This window comes from Protopterus annectens, chromosome 12.part0, assembly GCF_019279795.1.
Source record: "Protopterus annectens isolate FY-2018-M chromosome 12.part0, PAN1.0, whole genome shotgun sequence".
NCBI lineage: Eukaryota > Metazoa > Chordata > Ceratodontiformes > Protopteridae > Protopterus > Protopterus annectens.
In genome coordinates this window covers 496684661-496699539 of record NC_056746.1, presented here as the reverse complement: position 1 = coordinate 496699539, position 14879 = coordinate 496684661, and the positions used below count along the sequence as shown (strand labels likewise).

The following is a 14879-nucleotide window of genomic DNA, read 5'->3' as shown; positions in this document are numbered from 1 at the left end:
GTCTTTCCATGAAATGAGTAGCAGAATCGAATGCAATTTCCTAACCATTTTGAGATTGTCTGTTTTGAAATTGCTTGTCCTTGCACTCCTGTTGCATATGCTACCAGAAGTTGGTCAGTTTTTCTGCTGGCCTTAGTTCTGTCCACATAGTAGCGCAGTTGTCTGTGTACATCCAAGGTGTGTAGTTTTTCCCCCCTGTTCTGTGGGTTGGGGAAGAATGTAGGTAAATGAATAGCTTGGTTCAAGGATACCCTGGATACCACCTTTGGCATAAAAGTAGGATTGGTTCTCAGAGACACTCTATCCTGGTGGAAGATAAGGAAAGGCTGCACTGCCATAAATGCCTGTAACTCAGATACCCTTCTTGCTGAAGTGATTGCTAGCAGGAAGGCAGTTTTCCAAGATAAGAACTGTAAGTCTGCTGTTGCTGCTGGTTCAAAAGGGGGAAGTGTTAATTTTTCTAGCACAAAATTGAGATCCCATGCAGGCAGAGGTGGTTTCCTTGGAGGCTTTACATTTTTGATCCCTCTCAAAAATTGTCTGAGGAGAGGATGAGAGAAGACAGGAGGATCCATGTTGTACTCTGCTGAAATTGCTGATGCATGAATCTTAATGGAAGAATAGGACAGGCCATTGTGGAACAGTTCTGCTAAGTATTCCAGGATGTGTGCTAGGTTTGCCAGTGTGACATTTTCTCCCTTTTCTGCACTCCAAATGAGGAATCTTTTCCATTTGGCTGAATATGTTTTCCTTGTGGAGGGTCTGCGAGCCTCCAGGATAATGTCCTTAACCTTTTGAGATAAATCAGTTTGTTTTTGTTTTATGCAATTTTCCAAGCAGTTAGCTGCAGCGTTTTTAAGTTTGGATGCAGGGTCTTGTAGTTGTTCTGCGTTAGAAGTAAAGGACATAGAGGTAGAGGCCATGAGTGCATCCGAGACATGCTTCTCAGTAGCGGGTACCAATATTGCCTTGGCCAGTCTGGAGCTATCAGAATTACCTTTGGCTGTTTCTCTCTGATCTTCAGTAGAACTTTGTACATCAAGGGGAGAGGTGGAAAGGCATATACTGTCAGGGCCTTCCAGCTGAAAGAAAGGGAGTCCACCCTCCAGGCAAGTCGGTGATATACTCTTGAGCAGAATTTCTTCAGTTGGTGGTTGAGTGGGGAGGTGAACAGGTCTATCTCTGGCATTCCCCATTTCTTTGTTATGGTTTTGAAGATATCTGGATGCAGCATCCATTCGTGAGCATCCGTGGTAGTTCTGCTTAAGCTGTCTGCTAGTGAATTCTCTTTCCCTGGTACAAATCTGGCCTGCAGTTGGATGTTGAGATTCAGTCCCAAGTTCCACAGGTCCATTGCCATCCGGCATAGAGGGTATGAATGTGTGCCTCCCTGTTTGTTGATGTACCACATGACTGTGGTATTGTCTGTCCTTATCAGCAGGTGTCCTAGCTGGAGGAATGGTCTGAATGCCTCGATTGCATGCTTCACTGCCAGCATCTCCTTTAGATTTATGTGTAGATTCAGCTGGTCTTGGGACCATAGGCCTTGGATACACTTGTCTTCCATGTGTGCCCCTCAGCCTAGGTCTGAGGCGTCCGTGGTGATGGTCTGCCTTGGATGTGGTTTGTGGAAAGGCAATCCTCTGTTTATCTGACAGGCCTGAGCCCACCACAGGAATTTTTTTTTTTTTTTTTTCAGACATGGAATGATTGGTATCAGGGCTTCTAGACTGTGTTTGTGTTGAGACCATACATTCCTTAGGTACCATTGTAACTTTCTCATATGCAGCCTGGCATGTGGGATTAAGATTATGCAGGATGCCATGTAACCCAGGGCCTGCAGGACTTTCCTTGCAGTAAACTGAGTTTGTCTTGTTAATGCCATGAAATAGACTGGTAGTTGCTTTTGTTTTTCCTCTGTGAGAAAAGCCATTTGAGTTATTGTGTCCAGTTCTGCACCCAAAAATGTTATCCTTTGGGATGGCACTAGTCTTGACTTTTGTATGTTGACTGTGTATCCCAAGGCTTGCAGCAGTTGTATGACATAGGCCAAATCCTTTATTAATTTTGTCTTATTGTCCGCTTGTATTAGGCAGTCGTCCATGTATGGGTAGATTTGAATTCCCTGAAGCCTGCAATGAGCAATTACTGATGCCAGGCATTTCGTGAATACTCTGGGCGCAGTAGATAAGCCAAAGGGCAATGCTGAGAATTGATAATGATCTGATCCTGCAAGAAATCTGAGGTGTCTTCTGCAATCTGGTCGTATAGGGACGTGCAGGTATGCCTCCTTGAGATCTAGAGTCACCAGCCAAGACTCCTTGCCCAACATGGGAAGAAGTTGCTGTAGGGTCAGCATTTTGAATTTTGGAACAATGAGGTATGTGTTCAGTGCGGACAAGTCGAGAATAGGCCTCCATTGATTTTCTTTTCTTGGTACAAGGAATAGTCTGGAGTAAAATCCTTGGCCTTGTTCCATAGATGGTACCTTTTCTATTGCTCTCATCCTTAGTAAGCTGATGATTTGTTTTAGAGCCTCTGATGTCTGGCTTGGTGGAAGGTTTGGCATTCCTCTCTTTTTTGGTAGAGTGTGGAAGTGAAACCTGTAGCCCTTGTCTATTGTTTGTAAAGTCCATTTCTCTCCTGTAATGCAATGCCAGTTTTTTGAAAATAAAGCTAGCTTTCCTGCTTCCAGTTGTTCCCTGGTAGGCGGAATCAGAGCCAAGTCATTGTGTCTGTCCTGTGGAAGTGGTTGCAGTCGCAGCTGTGGCGGCACTTCTCTGGTTGGCAGGTTGCCACTGACGACCCCTGTAGACACCCCTAGATTGACCTCTGCCTCTTGGGCATCTATTTCTGCCTCTCTGTGCTCTGGAGGTGTCTGGAAAGGACCAATTCTTTGAAGGCCAATTTCTGCTAAACCTCGGAGGTTGGACCTGCAAAAAATCCTTGACTGTTTGGACAGATTTTGCTTTTTCTTCCACTTTCTTTAGAACCTCCTGTGCAGGGGAGCCAAACAAACTTTGTTTTCCATAGAGGCATCTAGGAGTTTAGACTTAACATGGTCTGGTAAGGATTGTTCTTTTAACCAGGCATGCCTTCGAATCACTGCTCCAGTCATAGCTGATCTAAATGAAGCCTCCAGTGCATCATAGCCACATTTTAAGAAATGATTACTGACCTGCTGAGAGTTGTGTACCAAATCCTGAATGGACTTACGGTCTAAAGGTTCAGGAAAGGCCAGCTTTTTATTCAGCTGATCTAACAAAAATTCCTGGTACTGTATCATGTGAAATTGACAGTTTAAAGCCCTGGCAGAAAGAGTAGCAGAAGTATAAACCTTTTTACCCCATCTCTCTAATGCTCTAGATTCCCTTTCAGAGGGCAGTGGGTTTTTGGCAGAGGCAGCTGCAACACCTTTAGGGCCGTGAGAAATGGTTTCTGGGTCTGCAGCATGAGCCTTATACAAGTGGAAGTGAGAATCCGGGACCCTGCAGTATCTGTCAGGTTTGGCAGGGGCCGGGGGAAGAGAATCAGGGGCAGTACTGGCATCATCGTATGCATCATCAACAACTGATAGTACAGGTGGTATGGCTAAAGGCCTATGCTGTGGTAAGTGTAAAAAAGTCCTTAGCCTTTTCCTAGAATCAGAAAAATCCTGACCCTGCCATTGGAAGTGTTCCCTCATTGAGTGTAGGGTTTCCCCAAATGAAAATTCTTCTGGAGGTGAGGCAGAAGGAATGGAGTCTTCTGCATCAGAATCCTCATAAGGTGAGTATGGGCCTTCCTGATGGTCAGATAAATCTGAACCATCCGAGGAATAGTCAGAGGAGAGAGGTTCAGGGGGTTCAGTCCTTGGCCTCTTATCAGGAGGGGGTTGTGAGGCCCTGTCTGGGTGAGGTTGGGATCCCCTGATCAGAGAAATAAGGTCCTCAGCAAGGCTGAGAATCTGGGAACTTGAGGTAGGCCTGTGAGAGGGAGCTTTTGTAGGTAAGGCCTTGGAAAGTTTGGCTGCTTTAGCCCTGGAAAAGGCCTTGATAGACATAGAAGCAGGGGGTCTAGCTGCCCCACGTGCAGGAGTAGAGATGTCCAACGGAATAGTGTCAGACAAATCTTGTGTGCCTGCTTCTTCAGCAGGAATTTCTGTAGCCGACTCAGCTATGGCCTGTGTGGCCTCGGTCATCGGAGGCATGCTTTCCGCCGAAGGGAGAGCCGAGGTCTTGGTTTCAGCCGAAACTGAGACACTCGCGGTAGGCCTAACCGTGGTTTCAGCTGAAACCGCGGGCCGTGAGTGTCGGTCCTTTTCCTTGCGTTTTTTTAGCTAAATGTGTAGTCGGAGTCTCCGACGGCATTTTATATGCAAAAGTGGAGCCAAAGAACTCTTCTGCAAACTCCGACCGACGTCTAAGTGTCCGTCGGTTGAAGGAAGCACAGGCTAAACAAGCTGATACGTCGTGGTCTGGGCCTAAGCAAGGAAGGCAGTAAGAGTGGAAATCCTTATGAGGTATTTGTTTCCCACAAGTTAAACAATTATTTACTTTGTCTGACATCGGCTGAGGCAAGAAAGAGTCCCCAACGGGGTACTTAGCTTTTTTAGAAGTCTTCGGTAGTTGAAATCTCTGGATCTGACCGACCGGCACTTGCGAACAGCTTCTGCTTCGGGCACCACGCGGCAAGAAAGACTGAGGAAAATGGCGTCGGCTGATGCCTTTATACCCCAGGAGCTATGACGTCGGGTGAAGTGCGACATCAGCCGAGGCCAGACCTAGACTTTGGAATCCGGCCGACCGAAGGGCTGCCTGAGGCAGGACAACCCATATGTTATGACTGCAGATGCATCCTTGAAGGACATCACTCGAACATCTACATTTATGGTAGGTACAAAACTGTACTATGTTCATCATGTTACCCTGCTGCAGTCATCACACTTGGGTTGAGTCCCAAAGCTAAGGTAGAGTGGAGGCATCATAGAGGGTTAGTGGAGACAATGAAGACCTGCAGAACTGCAGAGGCGAAGCCTGCCCTGGACTTAGAATAAAGAGGTAAGTGATAGTGTTTGGTGAAGGTGTGTACAGAACTCCAAATTGCAGCTTCTAAAATTTCCTTGGTAGGAACCCCCCTGAGAAAGGCAGTAGAGGTCGTTGTTGCCCTGGTAGAGTGGGATCTAATGGTAGGAGGAACTGGTTTCCCATGATGGGTATAGCAGAATCGTATGCAATGGCCTATCCATTTAGAAATGGTTTGCTTGGATATGGCCCTCCCTTGAGAAGCTGTAGCATAGGAAACAAAGAGCTGGTCAGTTTTTCTGAAAGCCTTAGTTTTATCCAAGTAGTAATGAAGTTGCCTGTGAATGTCCAAGGAATGCAGGAGTCTCTCACCATTGTTCTGTGGATTGGGGAAGAAAGTGGGTAGGTGGATGGTTTGATTTAAAGCTACACTGGAAACCACCTTAGGCATGAAGGAAGGATTAGTTCATAGAGAAACTCTGCCTTGATGGAAAATGAGGAAAGATTCCACTGCCATAAGTGCCTGTAATTCTGAGACTCTCCTAGCAGAAGTTATTGCCAGGAGCAGGGCAGTCTTCCAGGATAGGAACTGAAGGTTTGCAGAAAAAGCTGGTTCAAAGGGAGGTAGCGTTCGTTTTTCTAGAACAAAGTTGAGGTCCCATGTTGGTGTAGGGGCTCTTCTAGGTGGTCTAATGTTTTTTGCCCCTCTGAGGAACTGCCTTAGAAGAGGATTTGAAAATAAAGGTGGATTAGTGTCGTAGTGAGCTGAAATAGCTGAAGCATGGATTTTAATAGAGGAGAAGGAAAGTCCTTTATGCAACATTTCAGCTAAATACTGCAGAATGTGAGGCATATGAGGCTGAGTTGTGTCTTGGCCTTTAGCTTGGTTCCAAGCACAAAACCTTTTCCATTTGTCCGAGTAAGCCTTCCTGGTGCTTGGCCTCCTGGCCTCTAGAATAACATCCAGTACTGCTTGTGAAAGAGGGGCTGGTGGGATGCTTAATTGATTTGCCATGCAGCCAGGTTTAAGGTTTTGATCTGGCTGTGTAGAATCTGCTTGTCTTGCTGTGAGTAAATGAGGAATTTGAGGCAATATCCATGGTGGGCTGTGAGCCATATTCTTCAATAGCGGGTAGCAGTGCTGGCGTGGCCAGTCTGGGGCTATGAGAATCAGTCGAGGTTTCTCCTTTTTGACCTTCAAAAGAACCTTTGTGAGAAGAGGTAATGGAGGAAAGGCATATGCTGTCAGGTTTTTCCAACTGAAGGAGAGAGCGTCCACTTTCCAAGCTTGATGGTGGAATGTCCTTGTACAAAATTTTGTCAGCTGGTAGTTTTGAGGACTGGCAAACAGGTCTATATTTGGTAGACCCCATCTTTGAGTTATCATTGTAAATATTTGTGGGTCTAGCTTCCACTCGTGGGGATCTTTGATGTTTCTGCTTAGGTCGTCTGCCAATGTGTTTTTCTGTCCTGGCAGGAACTGAGCCTGTAACTGGACTTGGTCGGCCAGAGCTGTGTTCCATAAGATTATTGCTTGCCTGCAAAGAGGGTAGGAATGTGTGCCCCCTTGTTTGTTTATGTACCACATTACTATGGTGTTGTCCGTCTTTATTGCAAGTTGTCCTGGCTGTAGTAGATCCTTGAAAGCTGTCAGAGCTTTCTGTACAGCTAGCATCTCTTTTTGGTTTATGTGCAGTTTTCTTTGTTCTGCAGTCCATAGGCCTTGAATGCATTGCCCTGCCATATGTGCCCCCCAGGCATAGTCTGAAGCATCTGTTGTGATAGTTTGCCTGTGTGGGGGCAAGATGAAAGGCTGATCCTTGCTGAGGTGACATGCCTGTGCCCACCATAGAAATTCCTGTTGAAGGCAGAGAATGAGAGATATCACTGTGTCCAAGCTGTGGCTGTGTTGAGACCATACGCTTTTTAGGTACCACTGTAATTTCCTCATATGCAGTTTTGCAAATGGTATTATCAGAATGCAAGATGCCATGAAGCCCAAAGCCTGCAGAATTTTTCTTGCAGTTAATTGGGTCTTTGTTGCCATTGTCTTGAAATATTGAGTCAGTTGTAATTGCTTGTCTGGTGTAAGATAAGCCTTCTGGGCCGTTGTGTCCAAGCTGGCACCCAGGAATGTAATTTTTTGTGAGGGTACTAGTTTTGACTTCTTTTCGTTTACTGTGTACCCCAGACAATTTAGTAGATGCTTCACAAAAGCCAGATGTTGTAAGAGAATGTCTTTTCTTTCTGCTTGGATGACTCAGTCGTCCAGATATGGATATATTTGAATTCCTCTTTGTCTGCAGTATGCAATTACTGGTGCCAGGCATTTTGTGAATACTCTGGGCACAGTAGATAAGCCAAAGGGCAGTGCAGAGAATTGATAATGGGTTGAACCTGCAATGAAACGGTGGTATCTTCTGCAACTTTGTCTGACAGGGACATGCAGGTATGCCTCCTTGAGGTCCAACGTTACCAGCCATGCTTCCTTGCCCAACATGGGAAGTAGCTGCTGTAGTGTTAGCATCTTGAATTTGGGAACCTGTAAGTAAGTGTTTAGAATTGAAAGGTCCAGAATTGGTCTCCAAGCATTTTCTTTCCTGGGTACTAGGAAGAGTCTTGAGTAAAATCCTTGGCCTTGCTCGTGAGTTGGTACCATTTGAATGGCTCTCATGGCCATGAGAGCTGCAATTTGTTTTTGAGCCTCTGCCCTTTGAATTTGTGGCAGGTTTGGCGTTCCTCTTTTTATTGGCAAGGTGTGAAAGTGGAATCTGTATCCTCATAAAATTATGTCTAGGACCCATTTTTCCTTTGTGACCATGTGCCAGTTGTCTGCAAATAGTGCTACTTTTCTCCCCAAGGGGGCTGACAAAAGAGCTTTGTTTGGCCAGCTGAGGTGCAAGTCATTGAGTTTGCCTTCTGGTGGGTTGAGACCTGTCTTCTCCTCCCTTCTGGGTTGGAGTGCCCCATTGGCGAGGCTTATACTGAGCTTGTGGTTGTCCTCTGCCCCTTGGGCGCCTGTATTTACCCCTCTGAGGCCTGTCAGTGGCTGGAAAGGACCAATTTTTTGTTGGCCAGTTTCTGCTGAAGCGGGGGGGTTGTACTTGTAGAAAGTCTTTGACTGTCTGCATTGATTTCGCCTTATCTTCCATTTTCTTTAAAACTTCTTCTGCTTTAACAGCAAAAAGAACATCCTGCTGTAAGGGAGCATCTAATAGTTTTGCTTTAACATGATCAGGCAGACTTTGTTCTTTTAACCAGGCATGCTTACGTATAACTGATCCAGTGACAGCTGCTCTGCAGGAGGCCTCTAAAGAATCAAACCCACATTGTAAGGCATGTTTGCCCACCTGCTCGGTGGCGTGCAACAAATCCTGTACTTCTTTCATTTCAGATTGTTGAGGTAAGGTGGTTATCTTTTGTTTTAAATGAGAGATCAGAAATTGCTGATACTTAAGCATATGAAATTGACAGTTTAGTGCTCTCATAGCTAAAGTGGCTGAGGTGTAAACCTTTTTCCCCCCATCTGTCTAGTGCTCTTGAATCCCTTTCAGAAGGTACTGGATTTTTAGCCATGGAAGCCTTAGCCCCCTTGGGACCCTGGGAGATAGTCTCTGGGTCAGCTACTGGGCTTTTGTAAAGGAATTTGTGGGAATCAGGCACTCTGTAGTATCTGTCAGGCTTGGCCGGGGCAGGAGGTAGAGAGTCAGGGTTGAAACTGGATTCTAAGTAGACATCATCCACAATATCCAAAACAGGAGGGATGGCTAGAGGTCTGTATTGGGGGAGTAAAAGAAACTCTCTCAGCCTTTTCTTGGAATCAGAGTAATCCTGACCTTCCCAGTGAAAATGTTCCCTCATAGTGTGTAAAGTTCCCCAAAAGAGTAATCTTCTGGAGGGGAAGCTGAGGGAATAGATTCCTCAGCATCAGAATCTTCAAAAGGAGAGAAGGAATAGTCTTGGTCCTCAGAGGAATCCGAAGAAACAGATAGTTGTTCAGAGGAAGCAGAATCTTTCTCTTGTCTAGGCCTTTTGTCAGGAGGAGGCTGTGAACCCCTGATAAGAGAAATCAAATCTTCAGCCATTTTGAGCATCTGTTTCTTAGGCATAGGGCCTTGAACAGGAGACTGAAGTGAAGCCTTTTTCGATTTAGAAGGAGTCTTCGACTTGGAAAACGTTTTGACTGTAAGGGTCGTCGGTCTGAAAACGCCTTCAGAAACCGATGGCGTTTCAGAAGTACCGACGTCCTTGGAAGGTAAATCGTCGGTAGGGCCCGAAGTAAAAGGCTGCGTCGGCCTAGTACATTCCATCAAAATATCTGTAGCAGTCTCGGATTCCAGAACTGTGGTAGTCAGAGGCTGCGTCAGAGCCTCACTGATAACCGGAGAACCGGAGACCAGATCAACCGAGGCCTCGGAATCGGGCTTAGGCCTGGGATGTCGGTCCTTGTCCCTGCGTTTTTTGTGCACGCCGGTAGTCGGTAGCTCAGACGGCATGTTATAGTTAAATTTTCTACCAAAAAAGTGTCGTGGGAAATCAAATCGTCTTTTAATAGTACGTTTATTAAATCTAGCACAAAAAAGACAAGAAGTGACGTCGTGATCAGGGCCTAGGCAAGGTATGCAATAAGAATGAAAATTCTTATCAGGTATTTGCTTCCCACAAGAAATACAATTGTTAACTTTTTCTGACATCGGTCTGAGGCAAGAAAAGTTTCCCCAACGGGGTACTTAGCTTTATAGAAGACTTCGGTCTGAAATTCGAATTCAAAAATCTCAGGAGTCGGCCAACCGGCACTTGCGAACTGCTTCTGCTTCGGGCACCACACGGCAAGAAAGACTGAAGAAAATGGCGTCGGTTGCAATATATGTACCCCTGGCGCACTGACGTCAGGGATGAGGCGACAGCAACCGACGACAGACCAAGACTTTGGAAATCCGGCCGACTGCGGGACCGCCTGATGACAGGATAACCCAAGTGTGATGACTGCAGCAGGGTAACACGATGAACATCTAGACCACAGTATCAAAAGTGACCTCTTGTTTGATAGCATGACTGAACAATTCACAAAGTGTTTTCTGATTTAGATAAGTATGAGAGGGACAACGTCAATAGGAAAATTAACAAATTGAACAGGGACACCAAAGACTATGTTAACAAGAAAGCCTACCCCACACCTTCCTCTATGTAGACAAGATGTTGGGGCCCAAGTACACACGAATAGCACTGCTCATGTGAGTAGGGTAAACAACAGGGGTGGAAACATGACTAGCAACGATGACTTTAATGCGAATGAAGAGCATGGGGAACATTTTTTACCTCATTCACCCCAGATACAATGCTCAGAGCGCCTGAAAAATAGGGACCAACAAACTTGGAAAAGGAACAATTACTGGCAAACCAACTGGCCAGCATGGAGGGGGAGTGGGAAAGGGAAAAGGAGCCACATGAACATGTAAATGTAATTGAAAATAGACTTGTAAATGTAGTTGAAAACACAGCTGTACATCTGGAAGAGAATGCAACAATCACAACTAATGTGGATATGGATACTAGAATGGACATGTTAGATAATACCAATGAATTTATGGATGGTTTATGGGACTCTTTTTTTCTGAACAATATGTCAGTGGAAAATGATTTAGAAGAGTCCAATACCAATATCATGGTCAGACGAGACCCTGTGACTACTGTTACTAGCATTTCTGAATATCACAGTTTTACGCTGCAATAATTTGAGCAATCTTGATATTAATGAAATGCATTTGAAAATGTTATTTCAATGCAAGAAATAACACAGCACAATGTTCATCTGATGTGGGTTTAAAGAGAAAAAGCACATTTATTCCTCCTAACAACCTGATGGTGATGGGCTTTGAACGTGCCTGTGAGGGTAAATTTAGAAGGATTTGTAACACCAACATCCTGAGTGAGCACAATTTAACATAGGAGGAGAGAAAATGTTTGAATGAACTCATTCAGTCTAGGGACCACAGGGTCCTGAAACCTGATAAAGGAGGGGGACTCGTTATCATGAATCAATTAGATTATGTTAGTGAGATGTTCAACATTTTGAATTAAACAGTTACATATGAGAGGGTATCCCGAAATGAGGTACATAGAGCATACAGGAAGATAGACTTATTTTTACAAGACTTCTTTTTTCAAGGGGTTATCACCAAGGGTAAACTGGATTATCTCCTTGTTAACACTCCAATTATACTGGGTTCGGTATACCCAAAATTAACAAAAGTGTGGACAACCCCCCCCCCCTTTCAGACACATAGTCTCTGCCAGGAAATCCAAAACGGAACCCCTAGCTGCATATATTGATTATCACCCAAAACATATAGTACAGGACAAAAAGTACATACTTAGGGACTCATGGCATTGCCTCAAAATTTTGAGGGACATAGACATGAGGGAAGATTTCATCTTCCTAGCGGTAGATGTTGTAAATTTGTTTGGTGTTACTCCTCATCAGTTGGGCCTTGGATGCTACAGACAGGCACTTGTGGACATGGGAAGGTTTGAGCAAACAAAAGTAAAAAATTTTTTCGTCAAGATGATGGAATTAGTATTTATCTACAATTCTGTGTTCTTTGAGGGCAAAATATTCTGTCAAAAAAAATGGGGTGGCTATGGGCGCAAAGTGCGCATCAGTGTTTTCAAATGTAGTCATGGCAGAATGAAAGACAAAATCTGTGTTCCATTCAGCCTACCAAAATTAAATTAAATGTTATTTGCGATTTTTGGATGACAATCTAGTCCTTTGGAAAGGCACAGTTGAGGAGGCTCAGGAATTCGTGAAATATTTGAGTAGGACAACTGAATTTTTAAAATTCACGTACAGAATGATAAAGAAATTGACTACTTTGACATACTCATTAAGAGGGACACTACAAGACGCATCATTACATCTTCTATTTTTAGAAAGAAAACATAGCTCTAATTCCCTGTTAAGATTTGACAGCTGCCACCCCTTGCAACACAAGAAAAGTGTAGCAAAGGGACAGATGTTCAGACTGTCTTGACTGACCAGTGAAGACGAGAGTTTTTTACTGGAAATGAATAAGTTGGTGGACATGCTTATTGATAGGGGATATCCCATCAAATTTTTGTCTAAGATAAAGAGGGAAGTTGTTAAAAAATTGGAAGAGTATATTTACCCCCATTTTGAAAATAGAAGGTAATGGACAGAGTGTCTACAGGGAGGAGGCAGGTGATTTTGGACATGATGTGATAGTTATTGAGTTCAACGAATATGCCCGTGAGATAATTTCTAGATTAAATATGTTTTGGGAAGACATATTTGACAACAATTTAAAATTAAAGTTGGGCATGAGGCTAAAGACAACATTCAGCAGAGGAAGAAATTTAAAAGAGTTACTTGAGTCAGGTCAGCAGACAGGATTCATTACTTACAGATCACACATGGGAAAATGTGGGTTCTGCAGATATTGCAAATACATCAATGATGGTCTGTACATATCTATTCCAGGATATCACAGAAACCTTGAATGTCCTGGTAAATGTAACTGCAAGACAAGTTATGTGGTTTACGTCATATCCTGTACAGGATGCCTGTCATTCTGTGTCAGGAAAACTGTCAAGAAACTCAAGAAAAGGATTTCAGAACATGTTCATGACATAAAAAATAAGAAAGAATGCAGTGCATTATATATGTATAGCATCAAATACACGAATTTTAAAACATTTTTATTTTTTGTGATTGTCAACAAAAGAGGGAGTGACCTAAGTTAGATGTAAAAATTAGGGAAACTGAGTGGCAGATTAGTCTGAATGCCTATGTACCCCCAGGAATCAATAATTTTATTTCCATCAAAGCAATTTTGAAAAAGAGAGCAACCATTATTTAATGACTGTAAAACAGTAATGGGCCGGGGTCTCACTATTTATCTAGGTTTAACATCAGGTATTAACATCACTAATGTATTCTATCTATTCAATCATTCAGTAGGTTAGGCTTTGGGGGGTGTTGATCAACACATTTACTCATATACATATATATATATATATATATATATATATATATATATATATATATATATATATATATATTTCTGTTGCATACATATTTTATACACTGTTGCAGGTGGATTTGAAGTTTTTATAATTATATAAGGAATGTCTTGTTATTTTAATGTGTATACAATGTTTATTCATATATAGCATTTATATGTTTCATTTTTGGAAACAGGAAATGAGATAATTAAGTGCTTGATTTTAAGGGTATAAAACTGAAGTTTGTAACATCCACGTTAACTCTGATGATGCCCAATGTCGGGTGAAAGGGCTTAGTTAAACATGGATTTTTACTGCGTCCTTTGCTTTTACAATAAAGGTGTACCGTTACAACGCTGAGCGGGTATTTTATATATTTTTTTTGTTTTATGTGTTGCAAATTCAGGTGTAAGCCTACTATTTATAATGGGTCACCGATGTTGTAGTTAGATGTTTAAACTCTACTCTATCAAATCCATTTTACAAAGAGTGGTAAGTACAAGGTTCAAATATATTGTAGATTAAGTGCCATCACTTTAACAGCTGACAAGCAGTGCTCCCTTATCATACAATCAACATTTTATTCAGTAAAAAAGTTGAATAAATTGCTCAATGAACTTCAAGCATGTGAAACAAAACTAAAAATTCTACTGATCAGGTTCATTTCAGCTATGCTTAAAGTTCTACCTGAATTCTGGGAAATACCTTTCACTCAGTGAACCATTTATTAACAAACGTGTACCAAATTTTCTTATCAATGAATTAAAAAAAACTTCAGCACAGCAGCAGGACACTTTGGAAACTAGTAATCTTCCAGAGCTTTACATTCACTCAATAGCTGCAAGCGTGAATACATCTGTAATCCAAACTTTCTAAAGTGAAGAATATGTTACCCATAACTTCAGAGCACTGGAGACTGGGGGTGGTAAGACTTAAGCACAGGGTGCAAGGAAAAAAGCAATATTCTTTGCTATGTCATTTTGAAGGATACACCCAAGTGTAGTTCACATGTGCAGCCAAATGATCATGCCAGTCATAATTTTCACAGTTTCTCCATATACACAAATACATCCATTCAGCTATCACTTTCATTGTGTATACCATACTATAAGACTTGAAATAAAGCTTCTTCTTTCAAGTAGACCACAAACTTACATGGTGAGATGCTCTTACCAGAAAATTAAATTATTTGTATTACTGATTAGAAGGGAACTTTTACCTTCAGTATTTATAACACAAGCATTTCATAAATGCAATCCCAAATAACTAAGAAAACTTACTGTCTCTGGATATGATAAAGGGCGTAGCCTGTCATAGTCGACTTGTCCAGCTGTGTCCCATAAAGCCAAATTTACTGGTTTCCCATCAACCATCACATTTGCAGAGTAATTGTCAAAACTAGTAATGAAACAGAATGATAGTTTTACTCACTACTTATTTTTGACACCATCAATGCATGTAGTTCATTTCTTACAACTCTTCTTATGCCTTACATTCTACTGCTCATTTGCCCTAAGCAGCTGGGTTTAGTAATGCATGAGTAGTAAACATGAAGCTACTTAAAAGTAATGAACATCTCAGAAAATAACATTATTCTAACAAATATACTGCACTGTTCGCCTTATAGTTCATGTAGATGCCACTACTTTTAGATGATCTGTATAACCTGGACCCTGAAATACATCTCTTGCATTCTTCCAATTACCTCACATGCAAGTTCCAAATGTTTTCTGCACCCAAATGACAAGGCATATAATGAGCTTTTTTAAGAAGACAATAGGAAAAATTTATGAACAAAATGTGCCCCACAGAGTAGGGCATATTAGCATACCAAAATCCTTAATGAATCAT

General features: G+C 42.6%; 1 protein-coding gene across 1 annotated transcript in view; it reads right to left on the bottom strand.

The window, feature by feature from the left end:
• Positions 1–14879, bottom strand: part of LOC122816662 (ras-related C3 botulinum toxin substrate 1-like) — a 581445-nt gene that overhangs the window by 448221 nt on the left and 118345 nt on the right. Inside the window, exon 3 of the mRNA XM_044089614.1 lies at positions 14309–14426. Within this exon, the coding sequence (XP_043945549.1) occupies positions 14309–14426 (118 nt within the window). The remainder of the gene's footprint in view (positions 1–14308; positions 14427–14879) is intronic.